Raw genomic sequence first — 21763 nt, forward strand, 5'->3', positions numbered from 1 at the left:
TTACACAGTCTGGAGGTGTATTGCTACAGAATAAATCACTGACAGTGTCACCAGCAAAAGCACCATCACCTCCTACTCTATGCTTCACGGTAGAACCACACATGCAGAGATCATCTGTTCACCTACTCTGCGTCTCACAAAGACACAGCGGTTGGAACCAGAAATCTTACATTTGATCTCAAAAGACAGATTTCCACCGGTCTAATGTCCATTGCTCGTGTTTCTTGGCCTACGCAAGTCTCTTATTGCTGTTCTTTATTAGTGGTTTCTTTGCAGCAATTCAACCATGAAGGCCTGATTCACGCAGTCTCCTCTGAACAGTTGATGTGTCTGTTACTTGAACTCTGAAGCATTTATTTGGACTGCAATTTCTGAGGCTGATTATTCCAATGAACTTATCCTCAGAGGTAACTCTGGGTCTTGCTTCCCCGTGGCGGTCCTCATGAGCCAGTTACATCATAGCGCTTGATGGTTTTTGCGATGCACTTGAAGAAAATTTTTGAAGAAAGTTTTTGAAATGTTCCTCATTGACTGACCTTCATGTCGTAAAGTAATGATGGACTGTAATTTCTCTTTGCTTATTTGAGCTGTTCTTGCCATAATATGCACTTTGTCTTTTACCACATAGGGCTATCTTCTGTTTACCACCCCTACCTTGTCACAACACAACTGATTGGCTCAATGGCATTAAGAAGGAAAGACATTCCACAAATGAACTTTTAACAAGCCACACCAGTTAATTAAAATGCATTTCCAGTGGACTACCTCATGAAGCTGGTTGTGAGAATGCCAATAGTGCAAAGCTATCATCAAGGCAAAGGGTGGCTACTTTGAAGAATCTCAAATATAACATATATTTAGATTTGTTTTTTGGTTACTACATGATTCCATATGTGTTATTTCATAGTTTTGATGTCTTCACTATTATTCTACAATGTGGAAAATAGTTTTTTTTAAATAAAGAGAAACCCTGGAATGAGTAGGTGTGTCAAGACACTTTCAATGATTGTCTTTTGTGTCTCGGCAGTAATCTCAAAGAAAATGCTTGTATGAATTTTAAACCACTGCATGTATTGACTATCAACAATGAGTATGTTGTTATGAGAATTACATTTTGCTTTTTAATGTTTACTTTCAAGACTCAATGTAATTTCACGCCTGAAAGAAGTACATCTATCCAGGAAAACAATAACATTACTTGTAATATAAAAACAGTTTTTTTTATCACCAGGGGGTAATAATGTGATACATGAATGAAACATGAACACTAAACCTCTCTCTCTGTATGAGATCCTCTTTCTCTGATCAATACAGACGTAGCCTGGTCATTCACTGCAGCTCCGAACTCGTCAGACTCCTGGAATGGGATCGTGACAGTCTGTAGCTCCCTGACTAGGCAGTACTACCTGAGTGATACATGTCTATGCTCCGTATCCGACACACACACACGGTTAAATCTGGGCCTTTTGAGTCACTGACAGTCCATCTCTTGTTTTGGACATCTTAATTTTTAACATCAGATCTTGACGAGTCAGTTGGACCTGCTCTGCTCTGCCACCTCGGGGACTACTTTCTGTGGTGCAAAAAACAAAATCACATCAGATAGCTGCAGTGGTAATTACAGCACACAAAGGGCTGTTAATCAGAGGGGGATAGGCCGGAGGAATGGGAGGGGGGGTTTGGAGCGGCGCACAAACGTTTTAGATTAGCTGTGAATGTGGTGCTGACAGGACAGCAGACGGGTGCTGCCAAGGCGCTGTGCCCCTCACACCTCGTCAACCCACCGGTCTCCCTCTGCCAGACATTTGCCCACACATTTACCTGGCACACCTGGTGGGCACATCTATCATAAGGCCCAGTCCCCGTTCTGCCATATGCTGTCTGTCTGTCTGTCTAATTATGTACACTGTCCATAATAATCCGCTTTGTGTGGTGAGAAACTCTTTTTTTTTATGGTGTTCTTTTTTCTTCTTCAGAAAACTGTCTACGGTGCCAATGTTGTCATATTTGAGGGGATTCTGGCGTTTGCCAACAAGGAGCTTTTGAAGGTGAGGCTGTGTTATTTTAACCTGCTTTTAAGGTGAGTGTAAGAAGATGAAATGCCCACTTTTCCTTTCTACAGTACTTGGTCTTCTCTCTGGTCTCCAGTCATCCCCTGCTCCCTGCTCTCTTTTTCCTGCTCCTCTCTTCTCCCTCCCTCTTACCCCACCAGCCAAGCAGACCTGATGAATTACTCTGCCATGCTGCAGAGATGTCAGCCAGGCTGATTAATGGAGTGCCGCTGCCATCCTGAAGCAGATTCAGGGAAATTAGATGGATTCTCTCTGCTGGATGGCTCTGTATTCACTGTTCTACTTTCCCCTGCTCACAGCTATCTGCTATGATTAGGTTTCAGGCAGGGGCTGGCTATGGGTGACTGGGCTGGAGAATGACTGATAGAAATGGAGGGGCTGGGGGGTGGGGTGTTGTTGGGAACCCAGTGCTGCAGCAGTCTTGGCTAGAGTAAAACATAACTAACCTGAAGCCCAGCTCTTCAGAGAAGAATGCATGAATCATTTATCTTTAGAACAAAGCAACAATACTACTAGTACTGTTGTAGTAGGCAGTTCTTCAGGTAGCCCTTGTCAGCTTTGATTATCTTGGTCCTCTTTATTACAACGTAGGTAAACAACTTTTCACAAAGACCATGTTGGCTCATCTAATGAACTATCTAGACAAGTATGATCCCATGAGGTGACCAGATAGACCCAATCACATTTGTCCTGAACTTGTGGCCTGCCTTGGACTCTCCTTGCCTCTTCATTATAACTAGAGCAGGGGGTTTCCAACCTTCTCTAGCATGAGTGGGACTTAGCTTTTTTTTAAAGTAGCTAAGCACAATTAAAAAAATATATATTCTAGCTTTCAAATAGGTACATTCTTCTCTTCCCTGCAACTCTTCCCCAGGTCCACCGTGCACTACTTTATCTATACTATGTTTTGTGTCAATATACCTGGTAAAATAATGGTTAATAAAGGGGGGTATATAAAATATTTGCATATATTCCAAAATTATATTTTCTCATTTTTATTTTTCATAATTTCATTTCTTTTTAGTTTTTCACTATCAAAATTACAATTGTTCATAAGGAAACAACCACATTAGATGTTTTGGGTCCATGTCAATGGTTAAATCCCATCAGAAGACAATTTGGAAAATGGAAAACAAATTGATTTGAGTGTAATTCCCCCTTTTAATTGCACATCTAGAGCGCAAGGAATGTGTCTAATATCTCGGTCTAGCGACGGTTTTGTACTGCTGCTGCTCATTTCATGGAAAAGTTAGCAAATAATAGATGCAAATGATACAGTATACTTACTCATGATAGACTTCTGCCAGGTAAGCCTACTTTGCAGTTAACATTTAAATGAAGGATTTGAGGAAAGCATTTCTGTCAACCCAGAAGACTGTTATCATACCCAGAAGACTGTTATCATATCAACGGCTACATGGAGCAATAGACAAACGGGTGCACCACACAGACAGACGGGCAATATTGCTGGAAATTAATTGGGAGATATTGTTAGGTTTGGCATTTTAAGCCAATAGTGGTTAACCAGGGTTGGTATAATGTCTATGTTGCGTTGATTACATAGTACTTTGGAGCTTGCGGTGTCTGATACTTGTGAGATTTGTTTATGACAGTTTGCAATCGAACACATGCAATGGAAAAATTACATATACTTTCTGAATTGTTTGGCAAGCAACTCATAGGTGGACCTGTTGGAGACCCCTGAACTAGAGGGTGTGTGTCTGGTAGTGATGGGGTAAAAAAAACGATAGTTACACATCAGGATATTATTTTTGCCGATGTATCTCTTTGACAATGTCGCAATATTATTTTTGCGTGAGTTGGCTGTACCTGAACCAACACTCCAGTATTTTTCTTTCATAGCTTGTTCTCCATCTTTTTACATAGGGAGACCATTTAGTTTTTGGCAAACTCGTTTTCTCATGGCTCTCTGCAGCAGACATATGGTGAGCAATATGTTTGGAACATCGAATCGCAATGCATATAGTATCAGCAACTAAGAATCGTGTTGAAAGCACTTCTGTTCCGGGTGATTTATTATTTTATTTTATTTCACCTTTATTTAACCAGGTAGGTAAGTTGAGAACAAGTTCTCATTTACAATTGCGACCTGGCCAAGATAAAGCAAAGCAGTTCGACACATACAACAACACAGAGTTACACATGGAGTAAAACAAACATACAGTCAATAATACAGAAGAAAAACAAGTCTATATACAATGTGAGCAAATGAGGTGATAAATGGGAGTTAAAGGCAACAAACAAAAAAAGGCCATGGTGGCGAAGTAAATACAATATAGCAAGTAAAACACTGGAATGGTAGATTTGCAGTGGAAGAATGTGCAAGGTAGAGATAATGGCGTGCAAAGGAGCAAAATAAATACATTAGGGGGAGAGGTAGTTGTTTGGCTTAAATTATAGATGGGCTATGTACAGGTGCAGTAATCTGTGAGCTGCTCTGACAGCTGGTGCTTAAAGCTAGTGAGGGAGATACGTGTTTCAGAGATTTTTGTAGTTCGTTCCAGTCATTGGCAACAGAGAACTGGAAGGAGAGGCAGCCAAAGGAGGAATTGGTTTTGGGGGTGGCCAGAGAGATATACCTGCTGGAGCACCAGGTGGGTGCTGCTATGGTGACAAGCGAGCAGAGATAAGGGGGGACTTTACCTAGCAGGGTCTTGTATGTGACCTGGAGCCAGTGGGTTTGGTGACGAGTGAAGCGAGGGCCAGCCAACTAGAGCGTACAGGTCGCAGTGGTGGGTAGTATATGAGGCTTTGGTGACAAAACAGATAGCACTGTGATAGACTGCATCCAATTTGTTGAGTAGGGTATTAGAGGCTATTTTGTAAATGACATCGCCAAGGTCGAGGATTGGTAGGATGGTCAGTTTTACAAGGGTATGTTTGGCAGCATGAGTGAAGGATGCTTTGTTGCGAAATAGGAAGCCAATTCTAGATTTAACTTTGGATTGGAGATGTTTGATATGGGTCTGGAAGGAGAGTTTACAGTCTAACCAGACACCTAAGTATTTGTAGTTGTCCACGTATTCTAAGTCAGAGCTGTCCAGAGTAGTGATGTTGGACAGGCGGGTAGGTGCAGGTAGCGATCGGTTGAAGAGCATGCATTTAGTTTTACTTGTATTTAAGAGAAATTGGAGGCCACGGAAGGAGAGTTGTATGGCATTGAAGCTTGCCTGGAGGGTTGTTAACACAGTGTCCAAAGAATGGCCGGAAGTATAAACACCTTAGAAAGGCAGGGTAGGATAGATACAGACCTATATCAGTTTGGGTCTAGAGTGTCCCCCCCCTTTGAAGAGGGGGATGACCGCGGCTGCTTTCCAATCTTTGGGAATCTCAGACGACACGAGAGGTTGAACAGGCTAGTAAATAGGGGTTGCAACATTTTCAGCTGATAGTTTAAAAAATAAATGGTCCAGATTGTCTTACCCGTCTGATTTGTAGGGGTCCAGATTTTGCAGCTCTTTCAGAACATCAGCTGACTGGATTTGGGAGAAGGGGAAGGCTTGGGCGAGTTGCTTTGGGGGGTGCAGTGCTGTTGACCGAGGTAGGGGTAGCCAGGTGGAATGCATGGCCAGCCGTAGAAAAATGCTTATTGAAATTCTCAATTATAGTGGATTTATCGGTGGTGACAGTTTCCTATCCTCGGTGCAGTGGGCAGCTGGGAGGAGGTATTCTTATACTCCCAGAACTTTTTTGAGTTTGTGTTGCAGGAAGGTGATTTATCAATTCGGCTATTATACAGAGAGGCTGGGCTAGGATGATAAGCCAAACAAACAATGCAGGTAATTGGATGTACTTTCAATTTCATTCTTTCAATAGAAGTGTCATATTATTTTTGTTGTAACATTGGCTCACTTAGTACTAAATGTTCTTATCACCGGTTGATTTACTTTCCTATAAATTGGCTCCCTCTCAACCCTTTGTCGTGACTCCAACAAACATTACCGTGCTGGCTGCACCAAGAGTCAGGTCCTCTCTGGCACGGCAATGACCTGCCATCTTTAAGCTGCAGTGGTGTAAAACGTTGCTAAACTGCCCTGCTCTAGTTTTTCCCCACACTGACAGAGGTTCCAGTAAGAGAGAGAGCGATAAAGGGGAAGGCTGAGTCTGATCATAGGGAGCGGCTGGAGCCCCACTCCTCATCCCCTCCTCCTATAGGGTGACAGCTGTGATGGCCCGGTTGGTCAGGAAGCAGATGTACTTTTCCAATGACTGACAGTCTCATTGGTTCTCTGAGTTTACGCTCCCAACACTCAATGGCCAGATAGTCATCAATAGCTCTTGTTTTTGAGTTGTTGCCTATTCTTGTGTTTCCGTCACATACAGTGGTGCTGCTTGACCATTAATCCTCCTCACTTTAGTTTTTGCTGAGGTTAGAGCTTTGAGTTCTTGCTTTAGTTTCCCCTGACTGGCTGGCTAGCTGTATCTCTGTTGATGTGTGTTCAGGAAAAGAGCTTCAAAGACCCAATAGGCCGTCAGATTGCCATTGAACTTATTTTGATCCTAGGACATTGATTCATTTACATTTACATTTAAGTCATTTAGCAGACGCTCTTATCCAGAGCGACTTACAAATTGGTGCATTCACCTTATGACATCCAGTGGAACAGTCACTTTACAATAGTGCATCTAAATCTTAAAGGGGGGGGGGTGAGAAGGATTACTTATCCTATCCTAGGTATTCCTTAAAGAGGTGGGGTTTCAGGTGTCTCCGGAAGGTGGTGATTGACTCCGCTGTCCTGGCGTCGTGAGGGAGTTTGTTCCACCATTGGGGGGCCAGAGCAGCGAACAGTTTTGACTGGGCTGAGCGGGAACTGTACTTCCTCAGTGGTAGGGAGGCGAGCAGGCCAGAGGTGGATGAACGCAGTGCCCTTGTTTGGGTGTAGGGCCTGATCAGAGCCTGGAGGTACTGAGGTGCCGTTTCCCTCACAGCTCCGTAGGCAAGCACCATGGTCTTGTAGCGGATGCGAGCATCAACTGGAAGCCAGTGGAGAGAGCGGAGGAGCGGGGTGACGTGAGAGAACTTGGGAAGGTTGAACACCAGACGGGCTGCGGCGTTCTGGATGAGTTGTAGGGGTTTAATGGCACAGGCAGGGAGCCCAGCCAACAGCGAGTTGCAGTAATTCAGACGGGAGATGACAAGTGCCTGGATTAGGACCTGCGCTGCTTCCTGTGTGAGGCAGGATCGTACTCTGCGGATGTTGTAGAGCATGAACCTACAGGAACGGGCCACCGCCTTGATGTTAGTTGAGAACGACAGGGTGTTGTCCAGGATCACGCCAAGGTTCTTAGCGCTCTGGGAGGAGGACACAATGGAGTTGTCAACCGTGATGGCGAGATCATGGAATGGGCAGTCCTTCCCCGGGAGGAAGAGCAGCTCCGTCTTGCCGAGGTTCAGCTTGAGGTGGTGATCCGTCATCCACACTGATATGTCTGCCAGACATGCAGAGATGCGATTCGCCACCTGGTCATCAGAAGGGGGAAAGGAGAAGATTAATTGTGTGTCGTCTGCATAGCAATGATAGGAGAGACCATGTGAGATTATGACAGAGCCAAGTGACTTGGTGTATAGCGAGAATAGGAGAGGGCCTAGAACAGAGCCCTGGGGGACACCAGTGGTGAGAGCGCGTGGTGAGGAGACAGATTCTCGCCACGCCACCTGGTAGGAGCGACCTGTCGGGTAGGACGCAATCCAAGCGTGGGCCGCGCCGGAGATGCCCAACTCGGAGAGGGTGGAGAGGAGGATCTGATGGTTCACAGTATCAAAGGCAGCCGATAGGTCTAGAAGGATGAGAGCAGAGGAGAGAGAGTTAGCTTTAGCGGTGCGGAGCGCCTCCGTGATACAGAGAAGAGCAGTCTCAGTTGAATGACTAGTCTTGAAACCTGACTGATTTGGATCAAGAAGGTCATTCTGAGAGAGATAGCGGGAGAGCTGGCCAAGGACGGCACGTTCAAGAGTTTTGGAGAGAAAAGAAAGAAGGGATACTGGTCTGTAGTTGTTGACATCGGAGGGATCGAGTGTAGGTTTTTTCAGAAGGGGTGCAACTCTCGCTCTCTTGAAGACGGAAGGGATGTAGCCAGTGGTCAGGGATGAGTTGATGAGCGAGGTGAGGTAAGGGAGAAGGTCTCCGGAAATGGTCTGGAGAAGAGAGGGGATAGGGTCAAGCGGGCAGGTTGTTGGGCGGCCGGCCGTCACAAGACGCGAGATTTCATCTGGAGAGAGAGGGGAGAACGAGGTCAGAGCACAGGGTAGGGCAGTGTGAGCAGAACCAGCGGTGTCGTTTGACTTAGCAAACGAGGATCGGATGTCGTCGACCTTCTTTTCAAAATGGTTGACGAAGTCATCTGCAGAGAGGGAGGAGGGGGGTTCCGGAGGGAGGAGAAGGTGGCAAAGAGCTTCCTAGGGTTAGAGGCAGAAGCTTGGAATTTAGAGTGGTAGAAAGTGGCTTTAGCAGCAGAGACAGAAGAGGAAAATGTAGAGAGGAGGGAGCGAAAGGATGCCAGGTCCGCAGGGAGGCGAGTTTTCCTCCATTTCCGCTCGGCTGCCCGGAGCCCTGTTCTGTGAGCTCGCAATGAGTCGTCGAGCCACGGAGCGGGAGGGGAGGACCGAGCCGGCCTGGAGGATAGGGGGCATAGAGAGTCAAAGGATGCAGAAAGGGAGGAGAGGATGGTTGAGGAGGCAGAATCAGGAGATAGGTTTGAGCAGAGGGAAGAGATGATAGGATGGAAGAGGAGAGAGTAGCGGGGGAGAGAGAGCGAAGGTTGGGACGGCGCGATACCATCCGAGTAGGGTCAGTGTGGGAGGTGTTGGATGAGAGCGAGAGGGAAAAGGATACAAGGTAGTGGTCGGAGACTTGGAGGGGAGTTGCAATGAGGTTAGTGGAAGAACAGCATCTAGTAAAGATGAGGTCGAGCGTATTGCCTGCCTTGTGAGTAGGGGGGGAAGGTGAGAGGGTGAGGTCAAAAGAGGAGAGGAGTGGAAAGGAGGAGGCAGAGAGGAATGAGTCAAAGGTAGACGTGGGGAGGTTAAAGTCGCCCAGAACTGTGAGAGGTGAGCCGTCCTCAGGAAAGGAGCTTATCAAGGCATCAAGCTCATTGATGAACTCTCCGAGGGAACCTGGAGGGCGATAAATGATAAGGATGTTAAGCTTGAAAGGGCTGGTAACTGTGACAGCATGGAATTCAAAGGAGGCGATAGACAGATGGGTAAGGGGAGAAAGAGAGAATGACCACTTGGGAGAGATGAGGAGCTCTCGGGGTGTGCGAGAGCACGTGGGCAGACGAAGAGAGAGCAGTAGGAGTGGCAGTGTTATCTGTGGTGATCCATGTTTCCGTCAGTGCCAAGAAGTCGAGGGACTGGAGGGAGGCATAGGCTGAGATGAACACTGCCTTGTTGGCCGCAGATCGGCAGTTCCAGAGGCTACCGGAGACCTGGAACTCCACGTGGGTCGTGCGCGCTGGGACCACCAGATTAGGGTGGCCGCGGCCACTCGGTGTGGAGCGTTTGTATGGTCTGTGCAGAGAGAGAACGGGGATAGACAGACACATAGTTGACAGGCTACAGAAGAGGCTACGCTAATGCAAAGGAGATGAATGACAAGTGGACTACACATCTCGAATGTTCAGAAAGTTAAGCTTACGTAGCAAGAATCTTATTGACTAAAATGATTAAAATGATACAGTACTGCTGAAGTAGGCTAGCTGGCAGTGGCTGCGTTGTTGACTTTGTAGGCTAGCTGGCAGTGGCTGCGTTGCTGACACTACACTAATCAAGTTGTTCCGTTGAGTGTAGGTGGACCACCCTGAATGTTGCTGTGGGGGCATTTACCCAGCACCCTGTCCTTGAAATGATCTTCGGGAAATACTGCCCAATTAAAAGTCAGATCTGTCATGTTGAGAACTTCTGCCATTGGTTATGTACATGACCTCTCTTAACCCTTTTGTCTTTCCCTCTCTGTCCATCTTCCTCCCCCAGCTGCTGGACATGAAGGTGTTTGTGGACACCGACTCGGACATCCGTCTGGTCAGGCGGCTGAAGAGGGACATATCGGACCGCGGCCGGGACATCAACGGGGTCATCAAGCAGTACAACAAGTTTGTCAAGCCGTCCTTTGAGCAGTACATCGAACCCACCGTGCAGGTGGCGGATATTGTGGTCCCCAGGGGTGAGTGGCTTGTAGGTAGATGCATACTACCAGTGTGTTAGAAACACTGCTTCTATGTCTTTAGATTCAATTCAGAACATTTAAAAACTTTTTACAAATGATATCTGTAGTGATTCTGCTATAAAAGATATGTGTGTGTTTGATTATTTTAGGGGGCGAGAACTTTGTTGCCTTGGATCTGATTGTGCAGCATGTTCACAGTCAGCTTGAGAAGGTATGTGTAAATAATAGGCTTTTATCTCCTATACCTCTGCCCATAGACCCTAACCTAAAAGCATGTACCTATCTCTGTACATGGTGTCGTCTCTTCGGCACACACCATGCTCAGTTTTCGCATGACCCATGATTTGGGCCAGGAGTTTTTCCTGACCACCTTCCCTACCAGGAAAAACTCCTGACCGAACCCATGACCTCTGAACCCTGTCCTATCTCTCAACATGGGTGGGTCAGTACTGGATTAATGATCAACGACGAGTCTCATTCTCATAGGTTCTCTCGAGACTATATGTCCTATTAGGACAGCTATAGGAGTCTGCTGATCTTATCTACACTGTTTCAATCTGGTAGTTCCAAGGTAATCCTGAATTCCTAGTCTCCACGTAGAAGTTGACCCAACCAGTTGCCCACCTCACTTCTCCCATCTAGTGGCTGGGATTTAGCACCATAGGTTATGAATTTGACATGTACATTGCCTGTCTCTGGTATCAGGCTGAACCCATCCCTCTGTACACCAAGGGAGTGTAACAAGAAAGGATTTATAACTGAAAGGCACACCTGTGTGTGGACATGCATGCGTCAAGGACACCCAACCTATCTGTCACTGGCATCGTTAACACTGTGCTTTCTGTTGTCAGATGGCCCCTTTAAGTCCCTACAAATCATGATCTACACTGAGTACACCAAACATTAAGTACACCTTTTAATATTGAGTTGCACCTCCCCCCCCGCCTCCTTTCTTCCCTCAGAACACTCTCAATTTGTCAGGGCATAGACTCTACACGGTGTCCAGTGTGTCATGTTGATTCCAATGCTTCCAACAGTTGTATCAAGTTGGCTGGATGTCCTTTGGGTGGTGGACCAGTCTTGATACATACGGGACACTGTTGAACCCCAGCAGGGTTGCAGTTCTTGACAGACACCGGTGCGCCTGGCACCTACTACCATACCCCGCTCAATGGCACTTAAATATTTTGCCTTGCCCATTCTCCCTCTGAATGGCACACATACACAATCCATGTATCAATTGTCTCGAGGCTTAAAAATAATTCTTTAACCCGTCTCCTCCCCTTCATCTACACTGATTTTGAAGTGGTTTAACAAATGACATCAATAAGGGATCATAGCGCTCAGCCGGATTGACCTGGTCGGTCTGTCATGGGAAGAGCAGGTGTTCTTCATGTTTGTCCCACTCAGTGTGTGTGGCCCTGTGGTGTCCTGATCCATCATCACTGTAATGTGACAAACCATCTGTCACAGAGAGAGATACGTTGGAAGGTTTCAAAGACGAGCTCAAAGGTGCTCAGTTACACTCTATTTAACAGACTCGCTGTACTTTGATTTCTTTTGGAGAGGGTTGTGTGGGGAGTGACACGTGATCATATGACTTCTGTCTAAAGGGTACGCCATTCCCGTTCAGAGTCTCACCCGTCGGGGTGTGTGTGTGAGAGATTGAGAGAGGCCACCGCGTGTGCAAAAGCAGATAGTGTGTGAGGATTTGTGGATTAAGGGATCTCTAATAAAAGGCCATTGTGTGGATCAAGTAATGAATGGTGTCGAGTGGGAGGAGACAGCGGCAGCTCGTCCTCCATAGAGTGAGTGACTGATGAGGACAGGGCCTGTTGTAGCCTAATGAACCATCGCACCCTCCATATGGCAAGATTACTACCACAGGGCCCACTATAGTACTTCTGGTTAGGAAACCCCCTGGTTTGGTTAGGATGCCACACTTTGCCATTAGCTTTGGGGCATTCTGTTTGATATGGACTAGATACTATGTGGGAACGATTTAGTTTATCAGACTAATGGATACAACGAGTAAATCAAATATGATGCACCTCCATGGGGTTTCCATATGGAAAAGGAGCAGAACACTTGACTTTATTTATTTTATTTTTATTGCCCATAAAATTCACATTTCAAATTAAATTCCCATGCTGTGCACTGGGTCTTGTTGTGAGATCAGAGCACCATAATTTAGCCTGATGTAATGCAGGAGTAGAACCTGTACAGAGAAAGAGGTACCGGTTTAGGCACTGAGCTTATCTAATGGAACACTGTCTGTCTGATTCATGGCAAAATGGAGGGGAATGTATATCATTGCCTGGTGTTTGTGTTTATTTAAAAGGGCGGTGGGGACTGGGGACATTTGGCTCTGTTTGGGGGGTTGGAATGGCTTGTCTCATTTCATGAGTTTTGTTTTTATTTCTCTCCTCCCTGTGTGTGTGTTTGTAATCAAATACTTGCTAAACCCTGACCGAATAATGCACTCTAACCGTCTCAGCGTGAAATCACAGTGAGGTATGACTGCCACACCCCTCATATCTCTACCGATCTCTGTCGTGTGCTGCCTCTGTCTTTTTCATTCTGTTTCCTCTCAGCAGAAGCTCAGAGAGCACAGGAAGGACAAAAGGAGATATGCCCAGTCTGACAGAATACTCATGTTACTATTTATTTGACCATTTTGGCTTTTTTTTTTTTCCCCCCACTGATGTTGACATGATCAACTAATCAAGGTGCCCAGGAAAATGTTTTGTGTAAAGCTAAATGAGGCTGTGCAGCTCCTTTTCTCTTTCTTCCACACCGTCAGTCATGAAAGCTATCGCTAACACCAGAAGGATGACATCGCTATGGTTCCACTGAGCTCTGGTTAAGGCCTAAAAAAAAAAAGAAGACAGCTGGGAGTCGCTGATGTCATGAATTCCTTTTTACCGAAAGATCAGAAAGCTGACGTCACATTAACCAAGGACAGAGTATGACCTTGAGTTTAGCCCTACATGTTTATCATAGGACCTCTCGCTAAGGCCGTTGCAAAGATGATTATTTTTTAACTACGCCCAGTCAGAGTTCATAACCATGGTGATGTCGTCTGGTCTTGAAGCCGTTCCCTCGCTGAGCTGAACAGGGGCCCTGACCCTCCTCCCCCTCACAGGGGCCCCTCTCAGCCTGGCCCCTGGCCGTCACACCTCTCAGCTTCTCCTCCACAGATATCATAGGGCCCCTACTCTGTCCTGTTGCTGTCTAATTGGGATGTATTTTCTTTCTTTTCCTCTTTCTTTCCTCTTTGTCATCACTCTTGTTCTCGCAAAATGAATATTTGTCACCTTCTCCAGAGGAAGCTCCGCTGGGATATGTGAGGATAAACTCCTGCATCTTCCTCCTTCTCTTAAGTTTTATCACCCCTCTCATCTGCTCCTCTTTTATGATTTAGTAACATAGCCTCCTGACAAAAAAAGCTAACAACCTTTGTTTGCTGTCATTGCTATTTTTCCAAGATATTGTTTTTCATTTACCTCTTAACCAATTTGCCTGATTCTTTCAGTTTTTGCTATGATTTCTACAGTCTTAACTATCCTGTATTTTGGTACCAGATATATATGTTCAAAAGGCTAATTTCAGTGCAGTACTACAGTATTTAGAGAGTGAGTTGTCTTGGCTTTGAGTATTGGCAACAACAAAGCAGAACACATAGCAACATGCTCAATTGCTTTATGGCATTTCTATTTATCAACAGAACCACTGTTTAGAACAGTACAATGTAATAGTTATTTTCTAGATTGGAAATGGTCCTAGTGATGTCACGTTGAATTGTCTGCCGGTATAGCACCATATGCTCCAGACAGTGCGAGAGGAGCCTGTTAAAGCATTGCTGTTGCCAGTACCTGTACACTATTCCCCCACCCAACTTTGCCTGGCTGTGCATCTGTGACCACCATACTGCAATACATGTTTACGAGGAGGAACGTAAAATATCCCAGTGGTATCTTACCTTTGTCCCACTGGTTTGATGTGATGTCTGTGTTGTTGTACTGTGGTCCCTCCAGCAGGGGGCAGTGTTGTCTGTTGTACTGTGGTCACTCCAGCAGTGGACAGTGGTCTGACTGTCTCTCTGTTGTGTAGGTCTGCTCTGGCCTCGGCCCACCAGGGACAGCCCCTACCCAAGACCCTCAGCGTCTTGGAGAGCACCCCACAGGTCCGCGGCATGCACACCATCATCAGGTAAGGTCGTAGAGCTCTGGTTGACCGCTGGGGGCCGGTCTCTCACCCTCTCAACACTGACTCTGCACTGCCACAAGTTTATAATGAATATACACACACACACACACACACACACACACACACACACACACACACACACACACACACACACACACACACACACACACACACACACACACACACACACACACACACACACACACACACACACACACACACACACCTCACACTCATTCCCTGTCCCCTAATCCTGGTGTGTGTGCCTGCCTGCCTGCCTGCAGGAATAAGGACACTAATCGTGATGAGTTCATCTTCTACTCTAAGAGGTTAATGAGGCTCCTGATAGAACATGCCCTCTCCTTTCTGCCCCTCAAGGTGAGTGGCCCTGCATGCCTGCAGACGCATGACCAATATTATACTGCCTTCTACGCCCTGTGCACAATCATACACGAACACTGGTCTCTTCTCTCGTCCTTTCCTCTCATCCTCTCTAGCCTGTGCAAGTGGAGACTCCCCAAGGTTCCATCTATGAAGGGAAGAGACTCAGTGGTAAAAGGGTAAGGCTCTATGCAGATACCTCTCCACTTTCACAGAGGGTTTTGGGCCCTAAACTGCAATAAAGTATCAATGTCATCCCCGATACTACATTGCAGCTACATTGTCACAATTACTCTGATTGCTACTTGTAACTATTGGCTGAAGATTGTACAGTGATTAGACTAGTTTATCTCTCCAGTCCTTTTATTCATCACCATACATAAAGCACTATAGGCATTGTTAACATTCGTTTTACTAGACGCCTGCAGTGAAAACCCTCGAGTCATAAAGTGTGTGGATAGGCCTGAGAGAATCGTTCATTCCAGTCTTTTTATGGTGATGTGTTTGAGTGGCTCTCAGTGGGAGCAGCTCTGTTAGGCAGCAGGGTTGTTAGACATCTGCAGTAGAGTAATAGAGTCATATCTCCTACCATCAGGCTCGGTAACATTGAGCTCTCACTATGCTGGTCCTTCAGGTTGCTCAATGGAAGTTTACTTATAAACTAAACTGTGAAGGAGTGTGTGTGTGTGTGTGTGTGTGTGTGTGTGTGTGTGTGTGTGTGTGTGTGTGTGTGTGTGTGTGTGTGTGTGTGTGTGTGTGTGTGTGTGTGTGTGTGTGTGTGTGTGTGTGTGTGTGTAGATCACAGGTGTGTCCATACTGAGAGCAGGGGAGACCATGGAGCAGGCGCTGATGCATGTGTGTAAAGACATTAGGCTGGGGAAGATCCTCATCCAGACCAACCATGACACTGGAGAGCCTGAGGTAACACACAGAAACCAGTCATGTGGTTCAAAAAGTATTCTGTGTGTGTTTGGCCCTCTTATCCGAAAGGCTGCATACACACCCAGACATGAACTCTTCAACGCGAAGATCATCAACAAGGAGTGGATGGGGTCATCTTTTTTTGCTTAGTGACTTCATTCAAGGCAAGGTGTCAGTCTCTGGGCTAACTGATACACACTGGCCTCATTGACCTCAGGTTCACTGCCTCATCAGAATCGCAGACCAGCCATACTTGGGAGATATACTGTGTGTGTGATGTCTATGTCAGCTGTAGCCTTCAAGCTATGCTCAAAATGTGACATTTTAAGTTCATGAAATGCCCAAATGAAAACCATTGTATAAAACGTCCCATTGTATTTAACATTTCCTATCGCCCCTGTCCAGCTCCACTACCTGCGTCTGCCTAAGGACATCAGTGAGGACTATGTCATCTTGATGGACAGCACTGTGTCCACTGGGGCTGCTGCTCTCATGGCCGTCCGAGTGCTGCTGGTCAGTTCTACCTCATTCTACTCCTCTGGTCTAGTCTATTCAGTATTAGTTGGGTATTATAGTTCAATCGAAATATAATAGTAGTTTCTAGTAGAAGTCTAATATTCTCATGTTTGTCTTCTCCACCACACACCTATGCTGATGAGACGTTCGGGCTTGGGGGGTTTATCTATGGTTCTGCATCCAGATAATGTTGTTTACCCCTGAGACATGGCTGAACATGACAGATGGCAGAGTTGTCCTTGTTGGTGGTTGAGATGGCAGAGTTGTCCTTGTTGGTGGTGGTTGAGATGGCAGAGTTGTCCTTGTTGGTGGTGGTTGAGATGGCAGAGTTGTCCTTGTTGGTGGTGGTTGAGATGGCAGAGTTGTCCTTGTTGGTGGTGGTTGAGATGGCAGAGTTGTCCTTGTTGGTGGTGGTTGAGATGGCAGAGTTGTCCTTGTTGGTGGTGGTTGAGATGGCAGAGTTGGTGGTGGTTGAGATGGCAGAGTTGGTGGTGGTTGAGATGGCAGAGTTGGTGGTGGTTGAGATGGCAGAGTTGGTGGTGGTTGAGATGGCAGAGTTGGTGGTGGTTGAGGTGGCAGAGTTGGTGGTGGTTGAGGTGGCAGAGTTGGTGGTGGTTGAGGTGGCAGAGTTGGTGGTGGTTGAGGTGGCAGAGTTGGTGGTGGTTGAGGTGGCAGAGTTGGTGGTGGTTGAGGTGGCAGAGTTGGTGGTGGTTGAGGTGGCAGAGTTGGTGGTGGTTGAGGTGGCAGAGTTGGTGGTTGAGGTGGCAGAGTTGGTGGTTGAGGTGGCAGAGTTGGTGGTTGAGGTGGCAGAGTTGGTGGTTGAGGTGGCAGAGTTGGTGGTTGAGGTGGCAGAGTTGGTGGTTGAGGTGGCAGAGTTGGTGGTTGAGGTGGCAGAGTTGGTGGTTGAGGTGGCAGAGTTGGTGGTTGAGGTGGCAGAGTTGGTGGTTGAGGTGGCAGGGTTGGTGGTTGAGGTGGCAGGGTTGGTGGTTGAGGTGGCAGGGTTGGTGGTTGAGGTGGTTGAGGTGGCAGGGTTGGTGGTTGAGGTGGCAGGGTTGGTGGTTGAGGTGGCAGGGTTGGTGGTTGAGATGGCAGAGTTGGTGGTTGAGATGGCAGGGTTGGTGGTTGAGATGGCAGAGTTGGTGGTTGAGATGGCAGAGTTGGTGGTTGAGATGGCAGAGCAGCAGGAGAGATCGGGATGCTTGTTTGCCGTCATAAAACACAGTTTGAGTCCAGCGAGTTTGAGGTCCTTTTTCCTCATTGTGATAAGACTAGAGGTCTAAATGTACAGGTCCTGTGCTTTTAGCCTTCGCCCCTTGTGAAATGTAAACATCTGGGGAGAATTATCGCCACTATGGTTTTTGTTTGTCCTCCAAAAGCAAACTTTACTGCCTCCATGACTATCTCTTTTTAAAACTAGAGTCCTTAGTTACTGCATACATTTTTGGGCTTATAAAGTAGTTATACATACCCATTGATTCTTGAAGAATTTAACTTCTATAAATGCCTAATGAGTTTAGTTCAACTGTCGTACCCCATCATAACCCAAAATATATAAGCCTGTTTTACACCAATGTTTGTAAACAATGTAAACGTAAACAAACACTGTAAAGCCTCACAACATGGTTAAAACTACAATTTATATCATGGCTGGTCAGTCTTCGCATCCGTAGCTCAGTCTCTGGATTTGAATGGTTACATTTCTCCAGGTCCATCCCTCCGCTTCTTACCGAAACAGAGGTTGGGGTGACCGCTTTGTTAATGTTTCGAATAAGGATTGTAGCTTTAAACAGATCGTCACGGGGGTGTGTGTTTTTACTGGAAGCATTGGTTAAAGTATGTGATGAGTGCAGAAGACCTATCAGACGAAGGAGTCCCTTTTGACAGGTAGCAGTGGGAATGGGAAGAGCTTGAGATCCCCACCGGTCTGGAAGTGGCTGCCTCGCTCTCCTTACATATTGTGCTACTGTCACAGAAACTCCCCACTAACCACCACTCTTTCTTCAATCGTGATTGAAGGCCACCATTTGCGTATGTCTGTCACCTTTTGTAGGACCATGATGTCCAGGAGGATAAAATCTTCCTGTTGTCTCTACTGATGGCTGAGATGGGCGTCCACTCTGTGGCCTACGCCTTCCCTAAGGTCCGCATTATCACCACCGCCGTCGATAAGAAGGTCAACAACGAGTTTCACATCATTCCTGGCATTGGTGGGTCGGTCTGTCTCGCTCTCTCACACACATTGTTCTCAGTCAATCTCTCTTAATGTGGGTTTCCCTTCAAAGTGGTGTCCTAATGCAGATCTAGTGAGTCTGCTGTTTGTGGTGTGAATGATCATTAGTGATATGACCGTCAAAAGATAGAAACATCCAGGTTGTCAGATTGTGCCTTCGCAAAGTATTCAGACCCCTTGACTTTTTCCACATTTTGTTAGGTTACAGCCTAATTCTAAAATGTATTAGTTTTTTTCCCACTTCAATATACACACAATACCCTATAATGATGAAACAAAAAATGTTTAGAAATCTTTGCTCATTTATAAAAATTAAACTGCTCGCATTTACATAAGTATTCAGACCCTTTACTCAGTACTTTGTTGAAGCACCTTTGACAGTGATTGCAGCCTTAAGTTTTCTTGGGTATGACGCTGTAATCTTGGCACTTATGTATTTGGGGAGTTTCACACATTCTTCTCTGCAGATCCTCTGTCAAGTTGGATGGGGAGCATTGCTGCAGCGGGTTTTCATCAAGGCTCTCTCTGTACGTTGCTCCATTCATCTTTCCCTCAATCCTGACCAGTCTCCCAGGCCCTGCCACTGAAAAACATCCCCACACCATGATGCTGCCACAACCCTTCACCGTAGGGATGGTGCCAGGTTTCCTCCAGTAGTGATGCTTGGCATTAAGGCCAATGAGTTCAATCTTGGCTTCATCAGACCAGAGAATCTTTGGGTGCCTTTTGGCAAACTCCAAGCGGGCTGTCATGTGCCTTTTACTGAGGAGTGTCTTTTGTCTGGCCACTCTACCATAAAAGCCTGCTGCAGAGATGGTTGTCCTGGAAGGTTCTATCTCCACAGAGGAACTCTAGAGCTCTGTCAGAGTGACCATCAGGTTCTTGTTCACCTCCTTGACCAAGGCCCTTCTCCCCCGATTGCTCAATTTGGCCGGGCGGCCAGCTTTAGGAAGAGTCTTGGTGGTTCCAAACTTCTTCCATTTTAAGAATGATTGAGAGTGTCCATTGGGTTCTTGGTCACCTCCCTGAGAGTCTTGGTGGTTACAAACTTATTCCAGGCCACTGGGGGATCTTCAATTCTGCAGAAATGTTTTGGCCCCCTTCCCGAGATCTGTGCCTCAACACAATCCCGTCTCAGAGCTCTACGGACGATTCCTTCGACCTCATGGTTTGGTTTTTGCTCTGACATGCGCTGTCAACAGTGGGACCTTATATAGACAGGTGTGTGCTTTTCCAAATCATGTCCAATTAATTGAATTTACCACAGGTGGACTCCAATCAAGTTGTAGAAACACCTCAAAGACGACCAATGGAAATAGGATGCACCTGAGCTCAATTTCGAGTCTCATAGCAAAGGGTCTGAGTACTTATATAAATAAGGTATTTCTTTTCTTTGTAATAAATATGTACACATTTCTAAAAAGCTGTTTTCCCTTTGTCATTATGGGGTATTACATGTAGATTGCTGAGGATCTTTATTAAATCTTATTTGTATAATAAGGCTGTAACATAACAGTGGAAAAAGTAGAGGTCCGAATAGTTTCCGAATGCACTGTAGCTGCTGCCACAGCCACTCAGACCCAAGTGGATGGGCTTTGTTATGAATCACCCCAGACTGACTGTTTTTAATTTGATTTAACCCTTTTTTTTATCATAAGTTGACAGCGAACACATTCTCATTTACAGCAACAACCTGGGGAATAGTTACAGGGGAGAGGGGGGGGGTAAATGAGCCAGTTGATAGCTGGGGTAACCCATATGTTCCATCAGCACTGCCACTGATCACACAATTCTCACTGACGCTAGTCCAACTCGTGTATTCACAATGACAATATGACTGACGGCTCTCTCTTCTCCCCTCTTCCAGGTAATTTCGGGGACCGTTACTTTGGGACGGACACTCCCTCGGACTGGACCGAGAGTGATTAAAGGATGGACTGCTGAGGGGGAAGTAGGGGGGGGGGGGTATCACACAAGCACTTAGCCATGCCAGCCAACCACTGATCAGCTCCTAAGAGCTAAAGATTCCCCCTCAGTCAGCGCCCCTCTGCTGCTTATCATTTCATGATGTCCTGGGCACTGCCCCTGTGCCAACTCTACCCTCTCTGATCAGGGTGAAAGGTCATAAGGCTACCTACCCTCCTGAGGAGGAAATGTGATATTAGCCTAGCTTTGCTAGCGATGCCCATTAGCCCATACATATCTATCTATCCACTGATAAAAAATACTTGATTTGTGATTTTGCTTGTTTGATTTTTGTTGACTCAGCAGGACCTGTAAAGTTGGAGAAAGAATCAAGAGAAATAAAAAGCCTCTTTTGGGTTGAAGGATTACTATTTTCTAGTCCTTTTGATGTTTTCCTGTTGAGTTGACCCATAGAAATAGTTAATATGACAAATCACACCACAGTATGAAATCAGGGAAGATGAGAGTAGGACAGTCTGTGGCTGTTAGCGCCAGATCTCAGCTGTGCTTGAATAACGTGTGAATATAATGGTGATGACCATTGTTATGCACAGGGAGACTTTGTTTTATAACTGAGAGGAGCAAGTTACAGACTGAGGGTACAATGGACCAGGTAGGTAGTGAAAATATAAGGTCGTATAGCTCATGGGTAGCTTTAAGCTCAACATAGCCTTAGTATTACTTAATATACATCTATGGACATTATGGACTGTCCTCTCTGGAGATTGTGTGCTGTTGCCTTAGCTGTGACAAAAGTCTCGTGCAAAAAAAAAAGTTTTTTTTATGGTTTAAGATGATTGGCTTTTTTTAACATTATTTAGTACTTGAGGCTGTTTTTATTATAAGGATTTTATTTGGTTTCCTCTCACTAATATATATTATAGGTTGGTTGATGCAGAAAATTATTTTTTTAAACTTTGCAGCCATTTCTCTGGGTAATAAATAAAATGTTATTGCATGCTTCATAAACAACAGGTGTAGACTAACAGCTTACTTACAGGCTCTTCCCAACAATGAAGAGGAAAAAAAAGAAAAGTAATAATAAGTACACAGTGATTAACGATAAATTTGCTATGTACACAGGGTACCAGTACCGAGTCGAAGTGCAGGGGTACGAGGCAATTGAGGTAGATATGTACATATAACTAGGAATAAAGTGACTAGGCAACAAGATAGATAATAAATGTGATGAATCAAAGTTGGTGCAAAAACGGTCAATGCAGATAGTCAGTTTAATTATTTTGTTAACGATTTGAACTACTTAGCACTATTTATACTTGAAT

The 21763-nt window shown here is 45.7% G+C and overlaps 1 protein-coding gene across 2 annotated transcripts in view; it reads left to right on the forward strand.

Moving 5' to 3' along the window:
* si:ch211-243j20.2 (uridine-cytidine kinase-like 1) overlaps positions 1–21494 on the forward strand; it is a 28748-nt gene extending 7254 nt beyond the window's left edge. The window contains exons 6-16 of one of the 2 annotated variants that reach the window (XM_046298493.1): positions 1977–2048; positions 10066–10255; positions 10408–10469; positions 13585–13604; positions 14372–14470; positions 14752–14845; positions 14965–15027; positions 15647–15769; positions 16175–16282; positions 18336–18492; positions 20383–21494. In XM_046298493.1, the coding sequence (XP_046154449.1) occupies positions 1977–2048; positions 10066–10255; positions 10408–10469; positions 13585–13604; positions 14372–14470; positions 14752–14845; positions 14965–15027; positions 15647–15769; positions 16175–16282; positions 18336–18492; positions 20383–20444 (1050 nt within the window). In that variant the 3' untranslated portion in view covers positions 20445–21494. Of the gene's footprint in view, positions 1–1976; positions 2049–10065; positions 10256–10407; positions 10470–12755; positions 12773–13584; positions 13605–14371; positions 14471–14751; positions 14846–14964; positions 15028–15646; positions 15770–16174; positions 16283–18335; positions 18493–20382 lie in introns of both variants that reach the window. The other variant, XM_046298494.1, reaches the window with a different exon arrangement.
* The last annotated feature ends 269 nt before the right edge of the window (positions 21495–21763 follow it).

Source organism: Oncorhynchus gorbuscha, linkage group LG14, assembly GCF_021184085.1.
Source record: "Oncorhynchus gorbuscha isolate QuinsamMale2020 ecotype Even-year linkage group LG14, OgorEven_v1.0, whole genome shotgun sequence".
Taxonomy (NCBI): Eukaryota; Metazoa; Chordata; class Actinopteri; order Salmoniformes; family Salmonidae; genus Oncorhynchus; species Oncorhynchus gorbuscha.